This window comes from Colletotrichum graminicola, assembly GCF_000149035.1.
Source record: "Colletotrichum graminicola M1.001 genomic scaffold supercont1.19, whole genome shotgun sequence".
Taxonomy (NCBI): Eukaryota; Fungi; Ascomycota; class Sordariomycetes; order Glomerellales; family Glomerellaceae; genus Colletotrichum; species Colletotrichum graminicola.
This window is the reverse complement of record NW_007361023.1, coordinates 308,638-331,358: the sequence shown is the minus strand read 5'-3', so window position 1 is coordinate 331,358 and position 22,721 is coordinate 308,638. Positions and strand designations below refer to the sequence as shown.

At 57.1% G+C, this 22,721-nt stretch overlaps 7 protein-coding genes across 7 annotated transcripts; 3 read left to right on the top strand and 4 right to left on the bottom strand.

Annotated features, from left to right (window-relative positions):
• Positions 1 to 1,541: 1,541 nt before the first annotated feature.
• Positions 1,542 to 2,000, bottom strand: GLRG_05575 (uncharacterized protein; the record flags this gene model as incomplete). The annotated part of the gene is made up of 3 exons (XM_008096260.1): positions 1,542 to 1,654; positions 1,717 to 1,828; positions 1,950 to 2,000. 3 exons carry the CDS (start codon positions 1,998 to 2,000, stop codon positions 1,542 to 1,544), a joined length of 276 nt encoding a protein of 91 aa, XP_008094451.1.
• A 974-nt stretch (positions 2,001 to 2,974) lies between these two features.
• GLRG_05574 (fungal specific transcription factor domain-containing protein) lies at positions 2,975 to 5,193 on the bottom strand (the record flags this gene model as incomplete). Its single annotated transcript, XM_008096259.1, has 4 exons — positions 2,975 to 3,687; positions 3,749 to 4,830; positions 4,919 to 5,010; positions 5,086 to 5,193. The coding sequence occupies 4 exons, from the start codon at positions 5,191 to 5,193 to the stop codon at positions 2,975 to 2,977; spliced, it is 1,995 nt and encodes a 664-aa protein (XP_008094450.1).
• A 630-nt stretch (positions 5,194 to 5,823) lies between these two features.
• Positions 5,824 to 6,891, bottom strand: GLRG_05573 (uncharacterized protein; the record flags this gene model as incomplete). Its single annotated transcript, XM_008096258.1, has 3 exons — positions 5,824 to 6,357; positions 6,426 to 6,661; positions 6,741 to 6,891. 3 exons carry the CDS (start codon positions 6,889 to 6,891, stop codon positions 5,824 to 5,826), a joined length of 921 nt encoding a protein of 306 aa, XP_008094449.1.
• Positions 6,892 to 7,509: 618 nt separating this feature from the next.
• Positions 7,510 to 12,300, top strand: GLRG_05572 (RecF/RecN/SMC N terminal domain-containing protein; the record flags this gene model as incomplete). Its single annotated transcript, XM_008096257.1, has 3 exons — positions 7,510 to 8,574; positions 8,636 to 11,992; positions 12,073 to 12,300. 3 exons carry the CDS (start codon positions 7,510 to 7,512, stop codon positions 12,298 to 12,300), a joined length of 4,650 nt encoding a protein of 1,549 aa, XP_008094448.1.
• Positions 12,301 to 13,941: 1,641 nt separating this feature from the next.
• On the top strand, positions 13,942 to 17,700 carry GLRG_05571 (uncharacterized protein; the record flags this gene model as incomplete). Its single annotated transcript, XM_008096256.1, has 1 exon — positions 13,942 to 17,700. The coding sequence occupies one exon, from the start codon at positions 13,942 to 13,944 to the stop codon at positions 17,698 to 17,700; it is 3,759 nt and encodes a 1,252-aa protein (XP_008094447.1).
• A 1,467-nt stretch (positions 17,701 to 19,167) lies between these two features.
• Positions 19,168 to 19,887, top strand: GLRG_05570 (uncharacterized protein; the record flags this gene model as incomplete). The annotated part of the gene is made up of 3 exons (XM_008096255.1): positions 19,168 to 19,381; positions 19,457 to 19,521; positions 19,606 to 19,887. 3 exons carry the CDS (start codon positions 19,168 to 19,170, stop codon positions 19,885 to 19,887), a joined length of 561 nt encoding a protein of 186 aa, XP_008094446.1.
• A 662-nt stretch (positions 19,888 to 20,549) lies between these two features.
• Positions 20,550 to 21,758, bottom strand: GLRG_05569 (uncharacterized protein; the record flags this gene model as incomplete). Its single annotated transcript, XM_008096254.1, has 3 exons — positions 20,550 to 21,118; positions 21,191 to 21,539; positions 21,627 to 21,758. 3 exons carry the CDS (start codon positions 21,756 to 21,758, stop codon positions 20,550 to 20,552), a joined length of 1,050 nt encoding a protein of 349 aa, XP_008094445.1.
• Positions 21,759 to 22,721: the final 963 nt, after the last annotated feature.

Below are 22,721 nucleotides of genomic sequence, written 5' to 3'. Positions count from 1 at the left end.
AATACATACTCTTGTGTCTAGTTCAAAAACTCTACGTGCGAATTATAATCAGGGAAAATATAAGAATTATTCCTAGCATCCCAGGCACCGCGGACTGATATCGCAGGGTTTTGTCTGCATAAATCCGTCATCGATTCCCGAGTTGCTGCCCATTCATGCCAAATCAGGTAAATCGTGGAGAACACACACGCCCTCCCGCCTCCATTGGCCGTGGTGTGGCGAACGACAACTTGGCATTAGGAGGGGGGGGACTCGTTCGCCAGATTTCACCAACGTCATTGTGAAAATGCCTCTTGGCTGATCCTGTAGCTTTCCCATTCTAGATCAACTTCGTTCCGGTTGTCCAAAAGCGAGAAGAGCAAAGCTTGCCCTGGGCTTTGAGTCCGGGCGGCCTCGTGGCAACTGCTGTGCTTAGTGGGACAGCATGTGTGAAGACGGCATCGACATGGAAGACAAGAAGCGGAATGGGCTGAAAGAGCTGGATTTCGACGGCAACGAGTAGGGAAGACTTCGGATTGGGCGATGCGGGCTAGTACCGTGGTCCGAATGTCGACAAGCCGGCGAGACTATCCTCTTTCGAGGGCTCAGTGTTAATGTCTCAGAAGGGCGCTCCATAACATGAGCGAGGGTTGCATTACGCAGATTGGGGTTTCCGAAAGGGGCAATTCGGGCATCGGGCATCGGGCATCGGGCCCCCGGGCTCCGGGCTCCGCCGCTCAATCGGATCCGCGCCGAGTGGACCAGATGAGAGGAGCCGGGGAGTCGGGAAGAGGTTCGATTTACGATTATTTGGAAGCAAAGCTTTCGGAAGTTACATCTCACTTTGTGGCGCGTCGATCCAAGTCCTTGACCGCCTAGCGGAGGTTTGCAACGGGTACGGGCTAGATTGAGCGTGGTTTTGGCTACGGAAAGCTTGTTTTTCACTGTAAGTGCGATACCATCTGCTTCTCCGGGGCATCCCCGTCGGGCTCGAAGGGTGGGGGCTCCCGCTTCATGTCTCAGACTTTTGTGATGCGTGCCGGCCGATGAGTCCAAAGTCTCTGCTGAAGGACGAGCACGTGGTTTTTCACCGTGCTGGCCGGTCCGGGACTCCGTTTTCCTCGGGGCATCGGGCACGCCACGCTCCGAGTCCCGAGAGGTTGTCGAGCGGTAACGAATCCTAGTCTGACGCGGCGAACCCCTGCGACAGAATCCATGTCCTTGGCCTGTACTGACCGCCCAGCGCAGATGCCGGAATGCCGCGTGACTGTGCCCGTATCCGCTTCCCCTTCTCTGTACACCAATAACTTGCAATATTCCAGAGGTCGATGTTGCGCGGGCGGCGCGAGTAACAGTATACGAAGTACGTCGCCAATAAAACGTTTTCCGAGTACGAAATTGCTACCGACGCAGCCCGGGTCGTGTCGTTTGCCGTTTCCCGCTTGCCATCCTGTCGTTCCATCATGCAATCGGCGTGTGCGGAGTATTTCAAGCCTGCCTCCTCGAATGCAGAGCCAACGGCGTCTCGTTCGGGAAACCCGCGTCCGAGTTGCATCGTGTCATCATCGCTTGGGCGGTCCGGGTGGCGGCGGCGGCGGGTTCGTCGGCGTCCCTCGGAGCTGGTTCTTCAGCTCCTCGAAGAAGTGCCGCGCAAAGCCCTGCTCGTCCGGGTTCGCTGCACACACACCGGGTCAGCCTTTTCCCATCGCAGTAAAGTCCTGGCTGCCTCAAACGTACCGGATGCCTGGCCCTGGCGCAACGGCTCATGCGGCAGGGGCCCGTTGCGCTTCTCGTCAATGTACCGATGGATGCGGCCGACGCCGCGGTGGAAGCCGGGACTCCTGAGGATCTGGTGCCAGAACTCGGCGTCAGCATGTGCGTCGTATGGACAAACTAGACGCAGGCCTTTCAAGGGCCTGTCAGGCGCAAAACACGGCGCATTGGAAGCTGCTCGCCTGTCGGATAATCACGTCCTCAAAGGCCACTAGGGCGCGGATCAGCAAGTTCAAAGGCGGTGCCATGGTGGAAGCACGACCGGTTTTGCCAAGTTCATGTAGTGGCGCAAGAGGTATGGGGACCTGGGTATCGTTGGCGACGTAAGGAGAGAAGGGTTGGAGATGCGTTGAAGTGCGTCGCTGTGGTTGAAGCTTCCGTGCATCTCGCCGTCTTGGTGGCGACCCGGAGCTTCGGGTTTGGCGGGGGGGATCAAAGACCCCTGGTGATTAGTCAGCATATACTATGTATATAGAAGCATCATGGATTAATAAGGCCCGGCATGAATCGCAGGGTGGGTTTGTGAGCATTGGACTCTTGAACCGCAGATTCTTTGTCGTTTAGAGTACTCGACGGTCATTATCGTCTTTGGAAATAAGCCAGAAGCAGCATATAAGCGATGTGTCTCTTTGTAGCGAAACCAGGAACATGACTGTCTAATACTATCTAGTCTATTCCGTAATACTGTCTCTCCACCTTGGAGGCACCTCGCAGAGACCCTTAAGCCGTCTTATTTCATGACAAATGCCCTTACGGATTCAGTTGTATACGTCGACACTCGATACCAGGCGACGTGCTGTTGGTCGCCTAGGCCGAGGCGATTCGGCTTCAAATCTCGCTACTCGGGAACGAGGCTGTGCCAGTGCACAAACCGCCAACGCGGCTACGCAATGACGATGACCCGGTCCTACCATATCTAGTGTAGATACCAGTTGGTGACCGATATCGTTTGTAGAGCTGGGTGTGGAGGGTGAATCGGTGGTTCGATCTGGCGTCGAATATCACAGACTCGGCGGCTACTAAATCTTCCCTTGCTGCCTCGTCCAAGACTCTTACCCAGGCGAAGCGCTGGTATGTACAATGAAGATGCAACTTCTGCGTACTCGCCTAGGCGTCTCACTGGGCTTGCATATCTTTCAAGTATAGCGCTGCATACCTGAAAAGTACTGAGCACAGGATCACAGCAAGCCTTACTGGGTATCTCGGATCATAAGGCTTGCTCTCAACCGGCAAAGTGGTCCCATTCGCCCCAGTTAAGTGGCAGTCCGATGTCGAGGTTGGCTTCCAATGCGTTATCGATTGCCGGGAGATTGAAACTCGGGTCAAAGTGACCAAACACGTCGAGATGAGGCATCGCATCCACGATGGAGAAGTCGATGGCGTCCAAGGGCGGGAATTCGGTGGTTGAAGTGGTGGTCGCCGCTGCTGTCGACGCTGCCGGAGCTGCATCCGGCACCGCAGCCACCGCGGCAGGCGCCTCGGCCCTCCCATTGGTGGGGATATCCGTGACGGACGACGGCAAAGGCGCCCCTGCTGCTCCCTGCGCGATGGAGTTGGCCGCCCGCTCCATCTCTCGTAGGATACGCTCTCCCAGTCCTGCCACCACCCTCGCGCTCCAATAGACGTCGCCGAAGCGCTTCATCAGCTCCGAGTTGGACTTGAAGGCGCTGCGGGCACGCGCGCGAAACATGGGCAGGGCGCTGTGCCGCATCTTCCTGTACTCGACGCTGAGGGCGAGCGAGAGGGCGTAAGGAACGAGAGGCACGGGGCTCAGGTGGTCCCGGCGGATGGCTGAAGATATACGCTCGGCAGCAAGGGAGCGACGGGCATTGGCCGAGGCAGGCGGGATGGAGGACGCATACTGCGCTGGCGGACCGGGTCTAGAAAGACGACAGGACAGGATGATGACGGCGTGATAGAAGACTTCTATGGTCGCTGGCAAGCCGGTCAGAACGATGAACCCAAGGAGGAACAAGAAAAAAAATCAAAGACGTACCAAGCAGCGGCGTGGAAACCTGCAAGGCCTCGGCTTCCAATATCATGGGCTCCAGGACCGGCAGGTCAATATACGGTTTGCTTTCGAGTGACTGGGCGATGACGCCCGGCCTGTACAGTTCAATGACCTTGTCCAGCCACTGCACGACTGACAGGAAGAGTCGGAAACACGGCTGCTGTCTCCGGAAGCAGTCGTCGAGGCCGGGCCCGATGTCTCCCTCGTGCAGGACGCAGGGTCTTCCGTATGCTGCGGCGTTGATGCGGTCGAGAGCCCACACGGCACAAAACAGAGTATCCAGCGCGTCATCGCTGGAGTGGAAAAGGTGCAAGCCGAGAGTCTGGGAGTGGTGGGCCGCCTTGGCGCCCAACTGGGCGGGCAAGTCTGCCTCATCGGCACTCGAAGGTTGAACGTATAGCGACAGCATGCAAAGGGCGCGAATATGGACCGTCCGGTCCGTGATGAGGCTCGTCTCCAAGATGGTCCGGACAGAGCCGGAAATCGTCTGCGAAAAGTCCTGGTAGGATAGCTTCTTGTTTCCCTGGTTCGCCAGGCGCAGATGACTCTTCATGTCGGGATCGGCGGCGGCGGCCAGAGACACGACCTGGCGCATGACAACGGCCGTCGGGGAGTCGCCGTCATCCACCACATCTTCGGGGATCAAAGCAAAGATGGGGTGGATCTTGTCGCGATACACCCGGTGCAGATGCTTGAAATCCTTCTCTGGCGGCACGCACTTGAGGCAGTTTTCCCTCACGAAGGGCAACAGGGCCCTGTCGACCATTGCGAGCGGACGCGACACGACGCTGGCGGTCGACTGGGCGGCCGTCGTGTTGACGGACGGAAGCCACACGCCCACCTCGGCCTTCTGAGTAGGGTTCGCCGCCGCTTCCGGGTCGGCGGCCTCGGCGAACATACCCTCGGGGTTCAGGTCGCCGACGAACCGCGTCTGAGGGGTCTGCGCATGATCCGCCTGCCCTGCCGCGGACGAGTCGCGGCGGGACGGGGACATGGACAAGGCATCAGGAGCTGCAGTGGTCGAGTTGCGATGCTTGACGGGAGAGGCGATGCCCGAAGCCGTATGTCTTGAAAGCGAGAGTCAGCTTTATTTTTTTCTTTTCGTTTCCCCCCCCCCCTTTTTGGATCCAGATTTTGCCAGATTGGGAAACTAACACATCTCTGGCCGGCGAGGATCCCGCGGGTCCATCGTGCCCGTTGGCTTGCGCGGGCTCTGCCGACGAGGGCTCAGCGTGGATGCATCGTTTCTAAAATGGAAATAAAGCAAAGGCCGAATCAGATACACATTGCGCATCGTAGAAAGCGTCGCGCGTTAGACAAACCTTCTTCCTACGGCATGAATCACAGGCCTGTTGAACCTGCTTCCGCTTGAGAGGCAGCCCCGAAGCGTCGGACCCGACAAACTTGACGCCTTTGGCCGGGTTGTTCATCGTTCTGAGGCCTTGGTGACTCCGAACGGAACAAGAAATAGACAAGCGTTGCGCGAATGAAGCATCATCACCGCGAGTATCCGGCCGGGTGAGTCGAGTGAGATGAGCGATGCGCACGAGAACGAGACGGTGTAGCAGTTTTGGGTGGTGTAAGGCCTGGAGGTATTATTGGCTCCGGTAAGACCGTGGGGCCTGGAGCGGCCCAGAGGTAGTGTACGAGTGTGACTCGATGGACGCTTAGTCATCCGCATGTTTCCTCGGTCTAGTCTCGGTGTAACTGGGTCACCTGACTTTTCCAATTACGTAGTCCCGTAGTAATTGTACATAGTGTATCCGTACTACCTACGTGCTATGTACATTGCTCATCGGGATCCTCACCTGCGAGGATACATGGATGCTCGGCCTGGATGAAGCACCAGGCGTCAGGCCAGATATGAGAGGCCCGATGTTGCAAGCTTGTCTTCTTCGTTGATCATTAAGCACCACATGTTGATGTGAGACAATTAAGCTTCTTGCTTGCCCCATGAATCTGAACAGAAATAAGAACCACCAACGCCAACGCTATGCCATACTCAGTCGTTGATCCCGTCATCAGCCATGACCCAAGGACCATTCCCAGCCGACATGCCGTTACTCTGCCCGGCCACCTAATCCGCTCTTGATGCCTTCCAAGACAACTCCCCATCTGCCTCCCAGATTCTTATCCTTGACGGCCTCGCTCAATCGTCCCGTGACGAGCTTGCGCATGAGCAACGTATCCCGTGCCCTCCTCAGCTTCTTGCCTTCTTCCTGCGACAGATACTCCTCGAACCAAGTCTCCTCCGTCGCATCCAAAGGTAGGCCCACAAGTTCAGTGGCACGCGCAGCCGTCTCCTCACTTGCAGGGGCACCGATCACTATCGCGACCAGTTGGCGGAAGAGCTGTGCTCTCACCGCCTCGGCGTGTGTCCTGGAGAAATACAGTGCCTCGGTGACGCTTGTGCGCGACATGGCGTCGAACAGCAGCTCCAGTGCCGCAGACGTCTTCAGGATAGGCTGTACCGTGTGGAAATAGGACAGGGGCAAGGTGTAGTCCCCCTCGGCCGCGTGCCGCACGAGGGCAGTCATGATCTCGTCGGCGAAGTCGGTTGTAAGCGAGGGGTGCGCAATGTACTCGAGTGCTTTCTGTCACGGAAACATGTTAGCAGAGCGCAATACCGTGGGAGCCGGAGCCAGGGCGGGGCGGGGCGCACCTCGAATTGCAGATGGTCCATTAGCCACAAGCCCTTCATGAAGATCTGGTAGTTCTTCGGGACGCCCGAAGTCACAGCAAACTTGGACGACGCCTGCGGCCTAGTCTGGCTGGTGTCAAAATCGAGCAGGATATAGTAGAAGATCGATAGCCGGTGGTGCATCGATATGGCGGCTTCGCAGAGTTGCTGGTGTAGGGTGCGCAGGGCGTTCTCCGTCTTTGGGGGGTAAGTCTTGGCTATTATAACGCGTCAGTCGATTCCTTGCTACTGTTTGGGAGAGGAGGAGGAGGAGGAGGAGGAGGAGAAACATCGTACCTTTGGTGAGACCCAGGGCCTTTAGGACCCGGTCAATGAACAGGGCGCCATCGAGACTCTTACGGAACGTGTCGATCCCTTGGATGGCCTTGCGATCGTAAGGGAATTGTAGCGACCCAAAGACGTGGTCAAAGTTGGTGTAGTCAAACATTGTAATGCGTGTGATGGACGGTTTCCTCGGCAGGCGAGAAAAGACAAGGTTGGACAAGTAAGCTCAGAGCTGGGCTGGTCTGGTCTGGGCTGGGCCGATATTTAGATGTTTTTATTTTATTTTATTTGGCGACATGAAATGCGACTGGCCGGCCGATTGATTGCTCTCGTCCTGCCCGCGGCCGGGGAGCTCCAGCCACAGCAAACACGTCAATTCATTGGACACCAGCCACAGTCGCGAGAGTGTTAGCGTGGCTCCGCAAAGAGAGTGGCGCGTGACGTGTGGCGTGTAACGTGTGGGGCCGGGTGGTGTGGGGCTTGTTTGTTTACAATCGGCCTAATCGGTGACCAATTCAAACAAATCAAAGTGGGGGAAGCAAACAAGACAATTGCATTTTCCCTTTCGCATCCCGAACACCACCAAGGAGAAAAAAAGACCGGTTTGCTACGCGCGACATCGTTGTGCTTGCTTCTTTTCCTTCTTTTTCGCCCGCGCTCGGTTTTCTTGTCACTTCCTGATTGAGATACCCTCGCCTTCTACGTCCTTTGCGCCCCTATCCCGACCGTTTCTCACGACTAACCACCATCAAACCTACCTACCTACCTACACACCAGCATAATGTCCACTCGCCCGCGCCGCGCCACGCGCCGCCAGGCCATCGTCGACTCGTCAGATGACGATGACGAGATCGCCAACGTTACCAAGAGGGAGTCGAGTGAGGAGGAATTCGCCCCGGAGCCCTCAAAGAGCCCAGTGCGCCGACCAACACGAGCACGCAAGACCAAAAGCGCTGCACCCGCCGCTGCCGCCCCGGCCGCGCCCACTACGACGACAGCACCGCGCCGTCGCGGCAGGCCGAAAAGGAACGCTGAGCCCGCGCCTTCAGAAGCCCCTTCGACGCTCGAGGCCTCGACTGTCCTCGAGGAGCCATCCACAGTACATGAGCCTTCCATTGCAGAGCAAGATGCAGTAACGGAGGAGCCTTCGGAGGAGCCTTCGGCAGTTGAGGAGCCCTCGACTCTCGAGGCACCCACGACGCTTGACGTTGCTCCGTCGATAGAGCCCACCGAGGTTTTCGATCCCGACCAGACTGTCACCAAAACTGAGCCTCAGTCTTCACCAAGGAGCCCCAGGAAGAGTGTCGCCTCTCGCGCGTCCACAAAATCAGCATCCCCCTCGGCCATTTCAAAGAAAAAGCCCTCCGCCACGCCCGAGCCTTCCCGGCGCCAGGCAGAGCCTCTGGCCGATATCACAGCTGCTAGTGTTAACGAGCAAACATCTACCCCGGATGATACGCAAACCCCGTTTAAGCCTGTCCGCGCCATGGACACCGTCTTGGAGAAGCCCATGGACATCGTGCTGAAGTCGCGCAACCTTGCGGTTCCTGTCGTCGAGGACACGACCCCCAAGCCCCGCCTTGTCATCTCCTACTTGATCCTTACCAACTTCAAGAGTTACGCTGGGAGGCAGGAGGTCGGCCCCTTTCACGGTTCCTTCTCCTCTGTTGTCGGCCCCAACGGCTCCGGGAAGTCCAACGTCATCGACTCCCTACTCTTCGTCTTTGGTTTCCGTGCTAGCAAGATGCGTCAGGGCAAGCTCTCTGCTCTGATCCACAACTCGGCCCAGCATCCCAACCTTGACTACTGCGAGGTTGCTGTGCATTTCCGAGAGGTCATGGACCAGGTTTGTTCACCCGCGACCCTTTTCCTTATATTTTTAAAAACAGCAACTGACCAAGGCGCAGCCCGGTGGTGGTCACGAAGTGATTCCCGATTCCGACCTCATCATTTCTCGCAAGGCCTTTAAGAACAATTCCAGCTCCTACTACATCAACGGCAAGACCTCCAACTTCACCAGCGTCACCACCCTCCTCCGCGACCGCGGCATTGACCTCGACCACAAGCGTTTTCTCATCCTGCAGGGTGAGGTCGAGTCCATCGCCCAGATGAAACCCAAGGCTGCCAACGAGCACGACGACGGCCTTCTCGAATATCTCGAAGACATCATCGGCACGTCCAAGTACAAGGCACCGATTGAGGAATCCGCCGCCGAGGTCGAGACCCTCAACGAAATCTGTATGGAAAAGAGCGGCCGTGTTCAGCATGTCGAGAAGGAGAAGAACAGTCTCGAAGACAAGAAGAACAAGGCGCTAGCATACATCCGCGACGAGAACGAGCTCACGATCAAGAAGTCCGCCCTCTACCAGCTGTACATTGGAGAGTGCAACGACAACCTTGCCGTCACCGGAGAGGCCATTAGCCAAATGCAGGCCCAATTGGATGACGAGCTGGAAAAACACCACGGCAGCGAAAAGGTCATCAAGGAGCTGCAAAAAGCATACTCTCGCGGCAACAAAGAGTTCGAGGTGCAGGCAAAGGAGACTGAGGCCCTGGTTAAGGAGATGGCCAAGTTCGAGCAAGAGCGTGTCAAATTCGACGAGAAGAAAAAGTTCCTCAACGACAAGCAGAGGAAGCTGGAGAAGACTATCGCCAACGCCGAGAAGTCTGCGGTGGAAGCTGAGGAGACCATCACCCAATGCACTCAGGAGATCGAGGACCGTGCCAAAGAGATTGCTTCGCTCGAAGTCAGGGTGCAGGAAGAGGAGGTCGAGCTTGCGGCCATTCGTGACAGCCTCAAGGGCAAGACACAGAAGTTTTCCGACCAGATTGCAGCCAAGCAAAAGTCTCTGGAGCCTTGGAAGGAGAAGATCAACCAGAAGCAGTCCGCCATTGCTGTCGCCCAAAGCGAGATGAACATCCTCGAAGAGAAGGCCAACGCTGGCTCGGTAGCCATCTCGGAGACGGAGGCCAAGATAGCCGCCATCGAAGACGCCAGAACCGCCAAGGCCAAGGAACTCAAGCAGTGCCAAGCCGAGAAGGCGGCACTGGAGGAGGAGGCAAAGGAGGTCGAACAGGAACTGGCTCGCTTCAACGCCCACGAGCCCAAGATTCGCTCAAAGGTGTCCAACGCCCGGCAGAAGGCCGACGAGGCTCGTTCTAGTCTGTCTAAGACGCAGACGCAGGGCAACGTGCTCACGGCTTTGATGCGCATGCGCGAGTCTGGCCGTATCGACGGGTTTCACGGCAGACTTGGTAACCTTGGCGCCATCGATCAGAAGTACGACGTGGCCATCTCGACGGCATGCGGAGCCCTCGACAACTTTGTCACCGACACTGTCGAGGCTGGTCAGCAGTGCATCGAGCACCTCCGCAAGACCAACCTTGGCCGCGGCAACTTTATGTGTCTGGACAAGCTCAGGGTGCGAGACATGAAACCGATCCAGACCCCAGAGAACGCCCCTCGTCTGTTCGACCTCGTCAACCCCAAAGAGGAAAAGTTCCGGCCTGCCTTTTACCACGCTCTCCAAGACACTCTGGTGGCCAACGACCTTGCTCAAGCCAACAGAATCGCATACGGCGCCAAGAGATGGCGTGTTGTTACCCTGGCCGGCGAGCTCATCGACAAGTCTGGTACCATGTCTGGTGGTGGTTCGACCGTCAAGAGAGGCCTGATGTCATCGAAGCTCGTCGCCGAGACCTCCAAGGAGCAAGTCGCCAAGCTCGAGGAGGACCGTGACGTCTTGGAAGAGAAATACAACGACTTTCAGGAACAGCAGCGCCAGCTCGAGACGAGACTTCGTGAGCTCAACGAGCAGATCCCCATGCTCGACACCAAGATGCAGAAGATCACTCTGGAAATCGACAGTGCCGCCCGGAATCTCGCCGACGCTCACCGTCGCATCAAGGAATTGAGCAAGGAGCACCAGCCTTCGGCCTCGGACGACAAACGCATCGCCGCTCTCCGCAAGGAAATTGCCAAGCTCGAAAAGGAGGTCGAGAAGCTCCACGACGAGACGTCTGGTGTCGAAGAAGAAATCAAGGCCCTCCAAGACAAGATCATGGAGGTCGGTGGTGAGAAGCTCCGCCTGCAGAGGGCCAACGTCGACTCCCTGAAGGAGGAGATCGTTTCTCAGAACGAGGAGACGTCCAACGCCGAGGTTCGCAAGGTCAAGGCCGAGAAGCAAAAGACGAAGCTCGAGAGAGATCACGCCAAGGCAACCAAGGAGATCGAGGCGGCGATCCGCGATCTCGAGAAGCTCGATCACGAGATCGAGAACCAGGGCGAGAGGGCCGAGTCACTGCAGAGCCAGGTTGAGGAGGCCGAGGAGGGCTTGGCGGACAAGAAGCGGGAGCTGTCATCCCTCAAAGCCGAACTCGACGAGAAGACGACCGAGCTGAACGCCACCCGTGCAATCGAGATTGAGATGCGCAACAAGCTCGAAGAAAACCAGAAGACTCTGGCCGAGAACCAGAAGAGGCTCATGTACTGGAACGACAAGCTGTCCAAGCTGACGCTCCAGAACGTGGATGACCTGACGGGCACCTCGAGCTCCGCTCCCAAACCTCGTGCCCCTGCACCAGCACCTGTGCGGGGAGAGGAAGGCGACGAGAGCGAGGGTGATGGTGATCGGACCGTGACTCAAGATGCAGTCGACGGCGATGACTCGCGGCAATCTGAAGTGGAAGAGGACGACGAAGAGCCCGAACAGCCTGAGCGACCTTCCAGCCAGCCCCAGGAGCTGCCTGTGTACACCCCTGACGAGCTTGCCGACATGAGCAAGGAGAAGCTCAAGGGGGAGATCGCGGCGTTGGAGGAGAAGACGCAGAACGTCAACGTTGACCTTGGTGTGCTCGCAGAGTACCGCCGCCGTGTCGAGGAGCACGCCGCCCGCTCGTCCGACCTCCAGAGCGCCGTCGACCAGCGCGACGCTGCCAAGAAGCGATGTGACGAGCTCCGGCGTCTGCGCCTCGAAGGGTTCATGGAGGGCTTCAGCACCATCTCCCTGCGCCTCAAGGAGATGTATCAAATGATCACCATGGGTGGTAACGCCGAACTCGAGCTGGTCGATTCCCTCGACCCCTTCAGCGAGGGTATTCTGTTCAGCGTCATGCCTCCCAAGAAATCATGGAAGAACATTAGCAACTTGTCGGGTGGCGAGAAGACGCTCAGCAGTTTGGCGCTTGTCTTTGCCCTGCATCACTACAAGCCGACGCCTCTGTACGTCATGGACGAGATTGACGCTGCCTTGGATTTCAGAAACGTAAGTCATCCATCCATCCATCCATCCCCATCTCGGCCCTTATCATCGTTTGTTCACCCATGCTAATTCCACCTTTTTAGGTTTCAATCGTCGCCAACTACATCAAGGAGCGCACGAAGAACGCCCAATTCATTGTCATCTCACTCCGAAACAACATGTTCGAGCTGGCCGCCCGGCTTGTGGGTGTTTACAAGGTGAATCACATGACGAAGAGTGTGACGATCGAGAACCAGGATTACATTGTGAGGAGGGGAGGACAGCAAGGCCAGACCCAGACGGCCACGCAGCAGACAACGATGGCGCGGTGAGATGGGCCGTCGGACGGATGAGAAAGTGTAACGAATGATGGATTTCTATTTTTTTTTGTTTTCAACGTGCGTCTTTTCCGGTCGACGTTATCTGGTACATTTGTACCCTCATTGGAGCTGGGTCGGTTCAATGTGTGTCATGGGTATAATGACTGTACGAGGGGCGCTGGGTAGATGTAATGATGAAAACTGGAGGTTTCTTGGCTTTTCCATCTTGAAGCAAAGGGTCCATGTCGATTGTCGAGCGAAGACGTTCCTCCGACCCCGTGGTGGCCCCTTTTCTTGATCCATCATACCCCCTCCTGATTCTTGTTCAACCTCGCTTCCAGGGTCTGTTCTCGGAGTTCTGGATGTTGTGTGGTCTTGGTACCTTTTTACCCCTGGTGTGTGTCCCGTTTGACGAGGTGAAGGGTTACAGGTCTTTTTGGGGGGACCCTCCAGGTGAGTCAATCATTGTTGTCTGGACGGATCGTGTCATGTTGGAAGGGGGTAAACGAGTCTTCTCACGAGGTGGCGTTGGCTGATACAGCCGCGATGGAGGACAACGGAGTTCTTGGACATGGGTATCAAAACCGAACTAGAGGGGGGGGGGTTCCCTATGCCGTCTGCAGCTGAGCGCTGTCAATCCTGATAACCTGCATGATCTCTGCGATCCACGGCCTGCTGCTGGTCTCGGGTGCGCGCATGGCGAGCTGAGCGTGCGACGTCGAACCGTGTGTCCCCCCTGGGGACTCATTCGAGGACGTGATACAGACTATATGGGTTCACGGGGGCGCCGAAATAAGGTGCCAATCTCCACACGTCGTTCTCTCTTTCTGGAGTCATTATCTACACCGAGGGCATCGCCGGGTGGGAGGGGGAGGGGTCACCGCCAATACCATGGATGAGGGACTGGGGGAGCGTGTCACGACTTTTGTCAGATGTCTCGGGACTGTGGTTCCTTCTCGGAGTGTCGGCATTGGGAACACTGCTTGAGTGCGAGATACCCGGTGTGCAATCGTCCTTGGCTGTTTGTTTCTTTGTATAAATGCGTTGGTCGAAGGGGGGGGAGGGGAGGTTGAGGGACGATGGAACTCCCTCACCGAGAGACCCACGGTCGACGAAGCTGATCCTATTCCGCCCTTTACGCTCGCTATAACCATTCTCACGTTCTTTCTTTTTTCCTTTTCTTCCCCCCCCCCCTCACCTCCTTTTCCCCTTGTTCAGTCTTTTCTCGCAGCTGAGCTTTGTCACGATGTGCCTCCCATCTCTCCTCGTCCTCGTGGGCGCCGCGGTGATGGCTGCGGCAGAGGGGTGTCATGCCGACAATCTCCTCCGGGCTATGGAGCGCCACAACGGGACGGCGTACTGCTCCTCGTTCCTGAATGCTTCCACAGGCGCGACGTTCTCGGGTCCCCCCGTCGGCGTGCCGGCGACGTATGCTCCCGAGCCTCTCTCGTCTGCTGTAAGTAGCCGCCGCCGGTCCATGAAGATAACTTCCAGGGATGGGGGGGGGGGGGGGGGGGACGTGCTGACGAGGCGTAGTGTTCTTGTCTTCTCGGCCTTAACGGAACATCAGCAGCAGCGCCGTGTCACTCGCTGTCCGCGACTACAAGTCTGGCCGTTGACACTTCAGTGTCTGGCGACTTTTCCACCACTACCATGGCCGCGTCTTCGTCAACTGCGGCCTCGGACACTCTCGCCTCGTCTACCACGTCCAGCGCAGTCTTTGACGGCGGATACACCTACTCTTTCCCCGACGCCGGCCAGTCGACAACCACGGCCTCGACTTGTGGATGGGGCGAGGCTACCAAGACGGTGCAGGTTACCGAGACCGTGGTCAGCACCATCTTGGTCTATAGCTCTGCTGCATCTAGCAGCGGTAGCACCTCCACATCGAGCTTCTCGTTTCCGAGTGATGGGGACAGCGGAGGTCGTCCTGCGCCGCCGCCCAGCACCAGCACCACCTCATCCGGATCTGTGGCTAGGCCGACTACACTGGTTTTGAACGGGACTACGACCACCATCTCTGACGCTCCGCTCCCCACGTCGTCTGAGACGCTGATCATCCCCACGATCAGCAGCCTGGCCAACACGAGCGCCGGGGCTGCGTCCACCCAGAGTCTGTCGTTGACTCCCAGCTCATCCGCAAGCTCCGTTGATGGATCTACGACTTCGTCTTTGGCGCAGATTCCACCTGCGGTGACTACGATCATGAGCGACGGGGGCGGTTCGACGTGGACAATCACCGTGGGAACCACGAGTGGGATCCAGCCGTTTCCCAACAGTACCTCGACGCCTCGGTCTCTCGCACCCTCCGAGACTGCTTCGGGGATTTTCAGTGTGATTACCAGTCTCGTTGGCGGCGTCGGGTCAACGTGGACGGTGATTGGGGGGTCGACAGTCACCGGCACTTGGAGCCTGGGGACGTCCACTCCATCCGAAGCCCCCTCGCAGATAGTCACAGGCGGTTTCACCGTCATCACGAGCGTCATCGGAGGCGTTGCAACGACCTGGACAGTCACGGGAGGGACAAATGCCACTTCTCGCCCGAGCGAAACGACGAGTTTTGAAACTCCTTGGGCAACTCCCTCCGAAGCCGCCAGTGGTGCCTTGACTATCATTACGAGTATCATCGGAGGGGTGGGTACAACTTGGACGGTGACTGGAAACCCTACTCTTGCGCCGTCGCTGAATGGATCAATGGCGACTTCGACCCCTTCTGCGGTTCCCTCCGGGACGGCCAGCGGCGTGGTAAGCGTCATTACTACAATCATTGGAGGCGTAAGCGTAACGCAGACAGTGGTCGGAGGAGTCACAGCGAGTGCCTCTTCTACGGGGAACACGACCGTCTCGACTCCTCCAACTCTTTCTGAGACAGAGAGCAGATCTGTTGGCGTAATCACTAGCATCGTAGGTGGCATCGCCTCGACATGGACCGTCATTGGAGGCTCGACCCTGGTCGACTCGTCGAGCCCCCCGGCCACAGTCACAGCTCCCGTCTCATCCGAAACTGCCAGTGGCGCATTCAGTGTCATCACGAGCGTCATCGGCGGCGTCACATCAATCTTGACTCTTGTTGAAGGCTCGACTCTTTCTAGACCCTCGTCTTTGGCCACGTCTGCTTCCGCCCCGGTCTCTGTCGTCACGAGCGTAATCAACGGAGCTGTTTCTTCATGGACTGTGATTGGGGGTTCGACCGTCTCCGGAGTTCCCGACGGGACGACGTCGACTCCGACCCAGAGCGGCGCCGTGTCGGTCATCACCAGCGTCGTTGGCGGCGTCGGGTCTACCTGGACCGTCATCGGAGGATCTACTGTCACTGGGTCACTCGATACGTCGATTTCAGCAACCCCGGCGTTACCTCCCGGTGCTTCCATCGTCACCAGCATCATTGACGGTGTTGCATCGTCGTGGACGGTGATCGGGGGCTCGACAGTCTCTGGCAGGCCAACGGAAACCGGCCAGGCTACGGTCATAACCAGCGTTGTTGGAGGTGCCGCTTCGACGTGGACTATCATCGGAGGCTCAACTATCTTTGGATCTGCAAACAACACAGCGGGAGGAACTCAGACAGCTTCTGCTACTCCCACAGTCATCACGAGCGTCGTCGATGGAGCCGCCTCGACCTGGACTGTCATCGGCGGCTCAACCATTCTTGGATCTGCAAACAACACAGCGGGAGGAACTCGGACAGTTTCTGCTACCCCCACAGTGATCACGAGCGTCGTCGATGGAACCGCCTCGACCTGGACCGTCATCGGCGGCTCAACCGTCTTCGGAACGCTGCCGCAGCCTTTGACGAGTACAGGGAGTGCAGCAGAAGTGGTTTCTACCATTAGCGGCCGCGTCTCTACCTTGACTCTGTCCGGAGGCGCCACATTGATAAGCACACTCAACGGGAGCATCCCAACGACAACCGAGAGCACGGCGTCAACTGCTTCTTTGTCTTCCTCTGCAACAACGAGGAGCTCAGCAACAGCGACCACTAGCTACGATTCGGCCTTCACCGGGATCTCCGTCATTGCAGCTCAGAACGGAAGCACATGCTACACAGAGCCCACTCCGATCGCCGCGCTCCACGAGTCCGTTCTCAACAACACAGGTCGCGAGCCGCCGTACATGGACGCATTCTATCTGGACGCTGCCACCAACTCGGTCAAGTACCTCCGACTGAGGAACAACAACACCGATCCGATCCTTGTCGACGTCTCGGATCCATCAAAGGTTGCCATCATTGACGGGGCGGGCAATGTGCTCTCCGTCGACAGCGAGGGGCTGCACTTCACCTCGCCGAACTGCTCTCCCAAGATTGACGTCTTCATATCAGGCTTTTCCGAGCAGCTGAGCGCGTTGACCAACACGAGCTGCGGCGGGACAAGCGATGTCCCCGTCAACAGCACACGCACGTCTAGTCCTCCTCCAGTCTTCAGGGGCACACTGGATAGGAGACAGGAACAGGCGTTTAACGTGACTCTTCGCCTCACGGATCAATGCGGCGAACCCGCGCGCGCCGACCTTCCCGTCTCCGTCTCTCTCGGCGGCACGGAATGCGTTGTTCTCCCCGAGACGACGGGGACCTTTGTCGCAAGGTGCGCGTTCCCCGGCGGCGAGAGCAGCACGACGGAATGCGAGACCGCTGTCCAGCAGACGCTGGACCAACTCACTCGGGGCTCCTTAGCCGGGACGTGCCCACCGTTCACGTCCGTATGGAGTCTCTTATCCCGGGAACTCGGCGGCGTGGTCAACGTCGACGCTCTCCTCCAGCCGTTCCTCGACGCCGGACTCAACCTCGGCACCGATCGGGGCCGGGGCATCCTCTCGGTCATTGACAGCTTCATGAGGGTGTACGACTTCTCGGTCGCGACCTTCGGGAACTCCACCTCGAACGGCGGCGGCAGCTCGGGCCTGGAGGGGATGGTCGCGGGATACGGCGCCGCGGCCGTCCGGACAGACGTCTGCCGCTCCCTCATCTCCTCGGAGACGCTGAACCTGACCTTCACGGCGGGCGCGCCCGCGACCCCGGTCCCGCTGGCGAACATCTCCACCGTGCCCTCGCCGGCGCCCGAGTACGAGCGCAACGTGACGGACCCCACGGCCCTCGCGTGCTGCCCGAACCCGCGCAAGTGCGTGGTGACGGACGACGAGGGGCCGCACTACCCCCTCGAGGCGTCGACCGAGACGCCCGACTGCCTCTGCGGCACGACGCTCGAGGGAAGGGGGATCGCCTTCCGGTCGGGCGGGTGCGGCGCGTACTCGCGGTGCAACGAGACTTCGCCGTGCGGCGGGGGCGCAGTGTGCCTGGTCGACAACTGCTGCGGGTTCGGCGTCTGTGTCAACGGGACGGAGTGTTCTGCGCCGAGGCCTGCGATGCGGTGGGTGGACCTCTTTGGGGCGGAGACGTCCGGCGGCATGTTTTGATGCCTGTGTTTGGGTTATAGAGAATTGTCATGTTCGCTGTTGGTCAGAGGGGCGATGTTGCTTAGTGATTCATGGTATAGTTGTTTTGCTCGTCGACAGATCTATGCTGCGTAGTTACGAAGAAGAAATAAACACTTGTTTGCTATGTCACGACGCCACTTTGGCCCTGTGAGGGTACTCATCAAACGCAGGTGAATATTACCTGGGAAGACGGAACATTGCTTCTATCAGCCCTGCACTAACAGCCATGTATGGAAAGATTTGTATATCAAGATGGTCTGATTTGGTTTCTTCCAGGCTGTACTCCTTCTTGTGTCACTGAAGATATTGGAAATAAGAAAAGAAAAAAGAAGAGAAAAAAAGACGCCAGTTAAAGAGAAAGCCCACACACGCGTTGGCTTCTCCATTTTGAACTCCAATTACGGTGAATGGGAAAATGAGTTGCCGATATTTCCGAACTAGCTGCTTTAGGAAGCTCAAAGCACTTGAGTCTAGGCTTACATGATATGGTAGCGAAGGATCATGATGGATCCGTAGCTACTTTACTACTCTCTTGTGTCCTTCTTCGCTACCAAATCCTATGCTGAAGCTGATTCCTTCAGGAGCTGTAAAAGCGAACCTCGAGTCGGTTAGCTATCCTACACCTTGGCCGATGCTCCCATCAGCGCTAGCCAATGCTGCAATGTCGGGTATCGCCTTAGGGCTCCATATAACTTGATTCCTTGGACCGATCTCCATTGCGAGCGAGCCTATCATGTGTTTGCGGAGAAGCCTTTTATATGGCTGCCTGGTGCGTGTTCCCCTAGCCGAGCTGCGCGATCTCCATTTTCTACCCTCGATTAGGCCGGTCGTCTTGCTCGTGTCATGGCTAGACTCACTCTCAGAGGAGTTGCCAAGCTTCGCTTGTTGCCGACCATGTCTAGACCGCAGTTCTCACATAGAGCCAAGCCGGTGTGTCTCCGGGACTGAGGGCCACAAAGGTGGGTTGCAGAGCTGGCGCTTCGAAAATAGCTGAAGGCGACGCGGGACAAAATCCTTCTCAGCTCTACACTATGCTACTGAGCCGGAGTGGATATGAAGTCTCCACCACGGGCATCTCGGCCCTCGCCCGTCGTCACGAACCGCACGGTTACACCCTTGGATAGGGTCCGCTAAATCGCCTCAGTTCCATTTTGAGGATTCGCCTCCTGGCAATACATGTAAGGATGCCTGCGGCGGGAACCTAATGGTCGTATAGGGGGGAGACTGTTGCGGGTAGAGAAGATCCAGAGGTCCGCTTGTGCCATGCGCGTAAGTAGTCCTCCAAGGACATCAAAGAGAATGTCGAAAACTATATAAAGTATCTCTCTTCGCAGATGCCAGACCTGTCTCTATCCTCTTCAGGTCGGCACTTCATCTCCCCGTCATCTTTGTCTCTCCCTCTCTCTCTCTCTCTCGCCTCAGTCTTACTACACCACAGCCTTCAAGATGGTCAACTTCATCCGCACCGCTGGTCTCTTGGCCCTCATTCCCCTCGTCGCTGCTGCCCCGGCTGCCGTCGCGGATAACGTTGAAGTCAGAGAGGCGGGGGCTGTTCCCTTTTCCTTCGAGAAGTGGGCAGACGACATCATCACCAACCCCAACGGCCAGCATCCTTCGCCCGAGGAGGCTATTGCCCTCGCCTTCAACCAGACCTCAACCGGTTCGTAGCACGTCCCTCTTTCTAGAAACCATATTCTCCAGATCCGGATGTAAAGGCTAACCTCTCCGTTCTTAGATGGACTTGAGAAGCGCCAGGCCGATGTCAGCTGCACCTTCAACGACCCTGCGCATGCCGCCTCGGTAAGCCCTCCTAGTCCTCTTGCCCCCCCCCTCGTGTAAAACATGTACCATGGGAAGTCCCACCCACTGACGTTCATCCTGAAGGTCGCCGACGCCGTCTGGTGCATCGACTTCATCGCCCAGCGCGCCAATGTGGCGTGCAGGGCCGTCGTCAGCGCCACATCCTTCTGCCGACGCGGCCAGGCCCAGATCACCGGCGTGGCAACCGGCGGCAACCCTCCAAGGGACACCTCCAGCCCCTGCGGCAACGTTGCCCGCTCGGCCGGTGCCATTATGGATGCCTGCACCCGTGACGGTCTCGTCTATGGGCAGAACAATGCCTGGGGCAACGGCAACATGCGGGTGCATATCCGCTCCCCCTACTGATCGGGCGGTGTCGCCAACGTCAGAGGTGGCGTGGAGGTTATGAATGCGTTCAGGTGTGCATGTCGGTGATCAAACATAAGAAATGGGATTTTGGGTCTATCGAGTGTCGAATGGTGACATCCAACTGTTGGGGTATATAAGAACTTCTTTTTAAGAGTCAAAAAGTAATAGAAATTGCCTAACTTATAACAAATTGAATTCTTGGTCTCCATATCCCTCTTCGCCTTTGTTATATTACACTACATTCATAACATGATGCGTATGGTTGGATACGTTAAGGTAGTATCACCGCTGGCATTTGCGTTGACTCAACCAAGGTTGAGCTTTTGACATTTCTTTTCAAGATTCACGCCTGATGAGACGAACCGGTATCGCAATGATTCGTATACATATTTTCGGATACGACACCAAAAATACATTACAAAATGTACCTTTATACAAACAAATAGCGCTTGGCCTTGTGCCGATGGTGGCATAACATGATTTCCAAAAGTCAAAATAAGCACACGCTACCTAGAGACCGCTCCGCTATTGCCCAGCCTGTCTTTGGTTGTTCCAAGACTTTTCCCAATATGTACTGTTCCTCACCATATTGTGAAAATATATGTTCCATCGTTTTTCCCATTACAACAGACGTGCGGGCTGACGTTCGCTCGGACGCCTTATTTCTCGCCTCCCTCCCACGTCTTCAGGTCTCCCTTGACCTCACGGAAGATGCCCCTCCAGTTGCCGACCTCGTTCTCGGTGCGCTTGCGCCTGCTGAAGGCCGTGCGCCTGAAGCTGACGAACCAGACCATGAACCAGTACGCCGCGGCGGCCATCGAGGCCACGGCCGCGACCCAGGCCATGGCGATAAAGGGCCCGCCCGCCTGGATCTGGATGCCGAACGCGTCCATCGTCTTGTTCAGCATGCTCCTGCCGCCGTAGACGATCGCGGTCGTGATCACGGCGAACGTCGGGAGGGCGAGGGAGGCGAGCAGCGAGAAGATGAGCGACACGAGGACGAGGGCGCGGACAAAGCCGAAGAGGAGGATGGGCAGCGTCGACAGAAGGACGATTCCGACGCAGGTGGTGCCGATGGCGAGGATGGCCGTCATGGCCTTGGCGCCGCCGCTGCCCAGGCCGCCGACTTGGCTCAAGGTGCCGGCTAGAGCGGCGACGAGCGGGACGGAAACGTTGGCGGTGCCGACGACAAAGGACGACGGGATAGAGTCGGTGATGTTTCTCAGGCCTGTTTTTTTTTTTTTTTCTTAGGTCAGCATATGTGCCACAACTTATCTTTGGGGAGGAAATCCAGTCATACCGGACTTCTTGTCGTCGTAGGTCTCGCAGTTGTCGATGGTGACCTTGCTCTTGGGGTTGTTATCGTCTGCATAGGTGGCTTCGCAGATCTTGGTCAGATAGAGGCGGTAGTTGTCCTTGACGCCGAGGAGCTGGGTCAGGTTTCCGACGAGCTGACCCTGGATATCCTGCACGCCGTCGCCGATGGAGTTGGTGAGGTTCCCGAGCAGCCCCCCGAGGGCATTACCGATCCCCTGGGTGATTCCCGTCGGGTCGTTAACGCCAGGGATGAGTCCGCCTCCATTCCCCCCGTTGGTGTTGTTCGCCGCCTGGACCTTGATGATGTCTTGGCCAACTTTGGACGTGTTCATCTACAGGTTTCCCCCCGCGCGTCAGTCGAGATCACATTTGAGGTAGGGAGAGGGGCGATGGCCGTGTGTCTTGGTCTTGAAACTCACCGATAGCCAAAAGTTATCGCCCGCATTGCCTGTTTGTGTCCCGGCTGCCAACATGACGACGGAGAGCGCGACGGCGACAGCCGAAGCGATGATGGGGATAATCGCGGATATCCGGCCGCCGATGCCGAGCATTTTGACGTACTATTAGTATCCGAACGTCTAGGTTATGGTATTTGGTGTCTTTTCTTGGGGCTTTTGGGCCTGGTGTTATAGATGGGTTGATTGCAGGAGTCCGAAGGATATTGATGAAGCTTCAAGCTACTGATCCTCGAATGTTACCGGGGGCCCTACCTCGCCCTTAATATGCTCTCAACGGGCACAGAGCAGAGAAACCTTTGATCGCGCGTCACGTCAGGACGTCATAAAGTCTCCCAACAGGCGGCGCATAGGGACGAAACGCTGGGATGAATCTTGGATAATCCCCCCTCCTCCCTCACTCTCTCCTCTGCCTATATAACGTTCGTCCAAAGGTGGGCAACGCAGTCAAAGCATGCAAGGCCGTTCGACGACCCTCACACGCTGGGCCAGCCGAGTCGGGACACCCACCACCCCGTCTGCGGCGTTGGACATTATATCAACTGGCCGAGTTGTCTGGGATGCGCAAGGGTGTAGCATGTTTCCGACGACGAGGGTCTTACCGTAACGGGCATTTGATGAGAGACTAGCGTCATGCCCGTGGCGGGCGGGGACGCATTCACACCCAGCCGACCCCTTGGAGCGTGAAAGACTATGCTTTTTTATGCCTTTTTCTCGTCAGGCATATTCCATCGAGGCGTAGTCTAAGCTGATGGTGCGCTCGAAAGCCTTACAAGTTGTAACGATCACCACCAGGTGTAGAGGCAAGGATTGGGTTGCCCTCGAAACACTTCGCTCCCCGCCGGGATTCACAACTCTCGTACCCGTATTCACGGGACAGGGCCTATTCGCTGGCTTTAGCCGTAGAACCTTGTTTGAAGGTTGTTCTGCATTGCCGGCATTGCACAAGGTCGAGGGTTTCCATAATCCAACGTCGAATCGGCAAAACGTATCCATCGCCAGTTGACGCACCTTCTCCCCTCCCTGTGGCCGCCAAACAAGTCTTCAGGTAGATTCTAG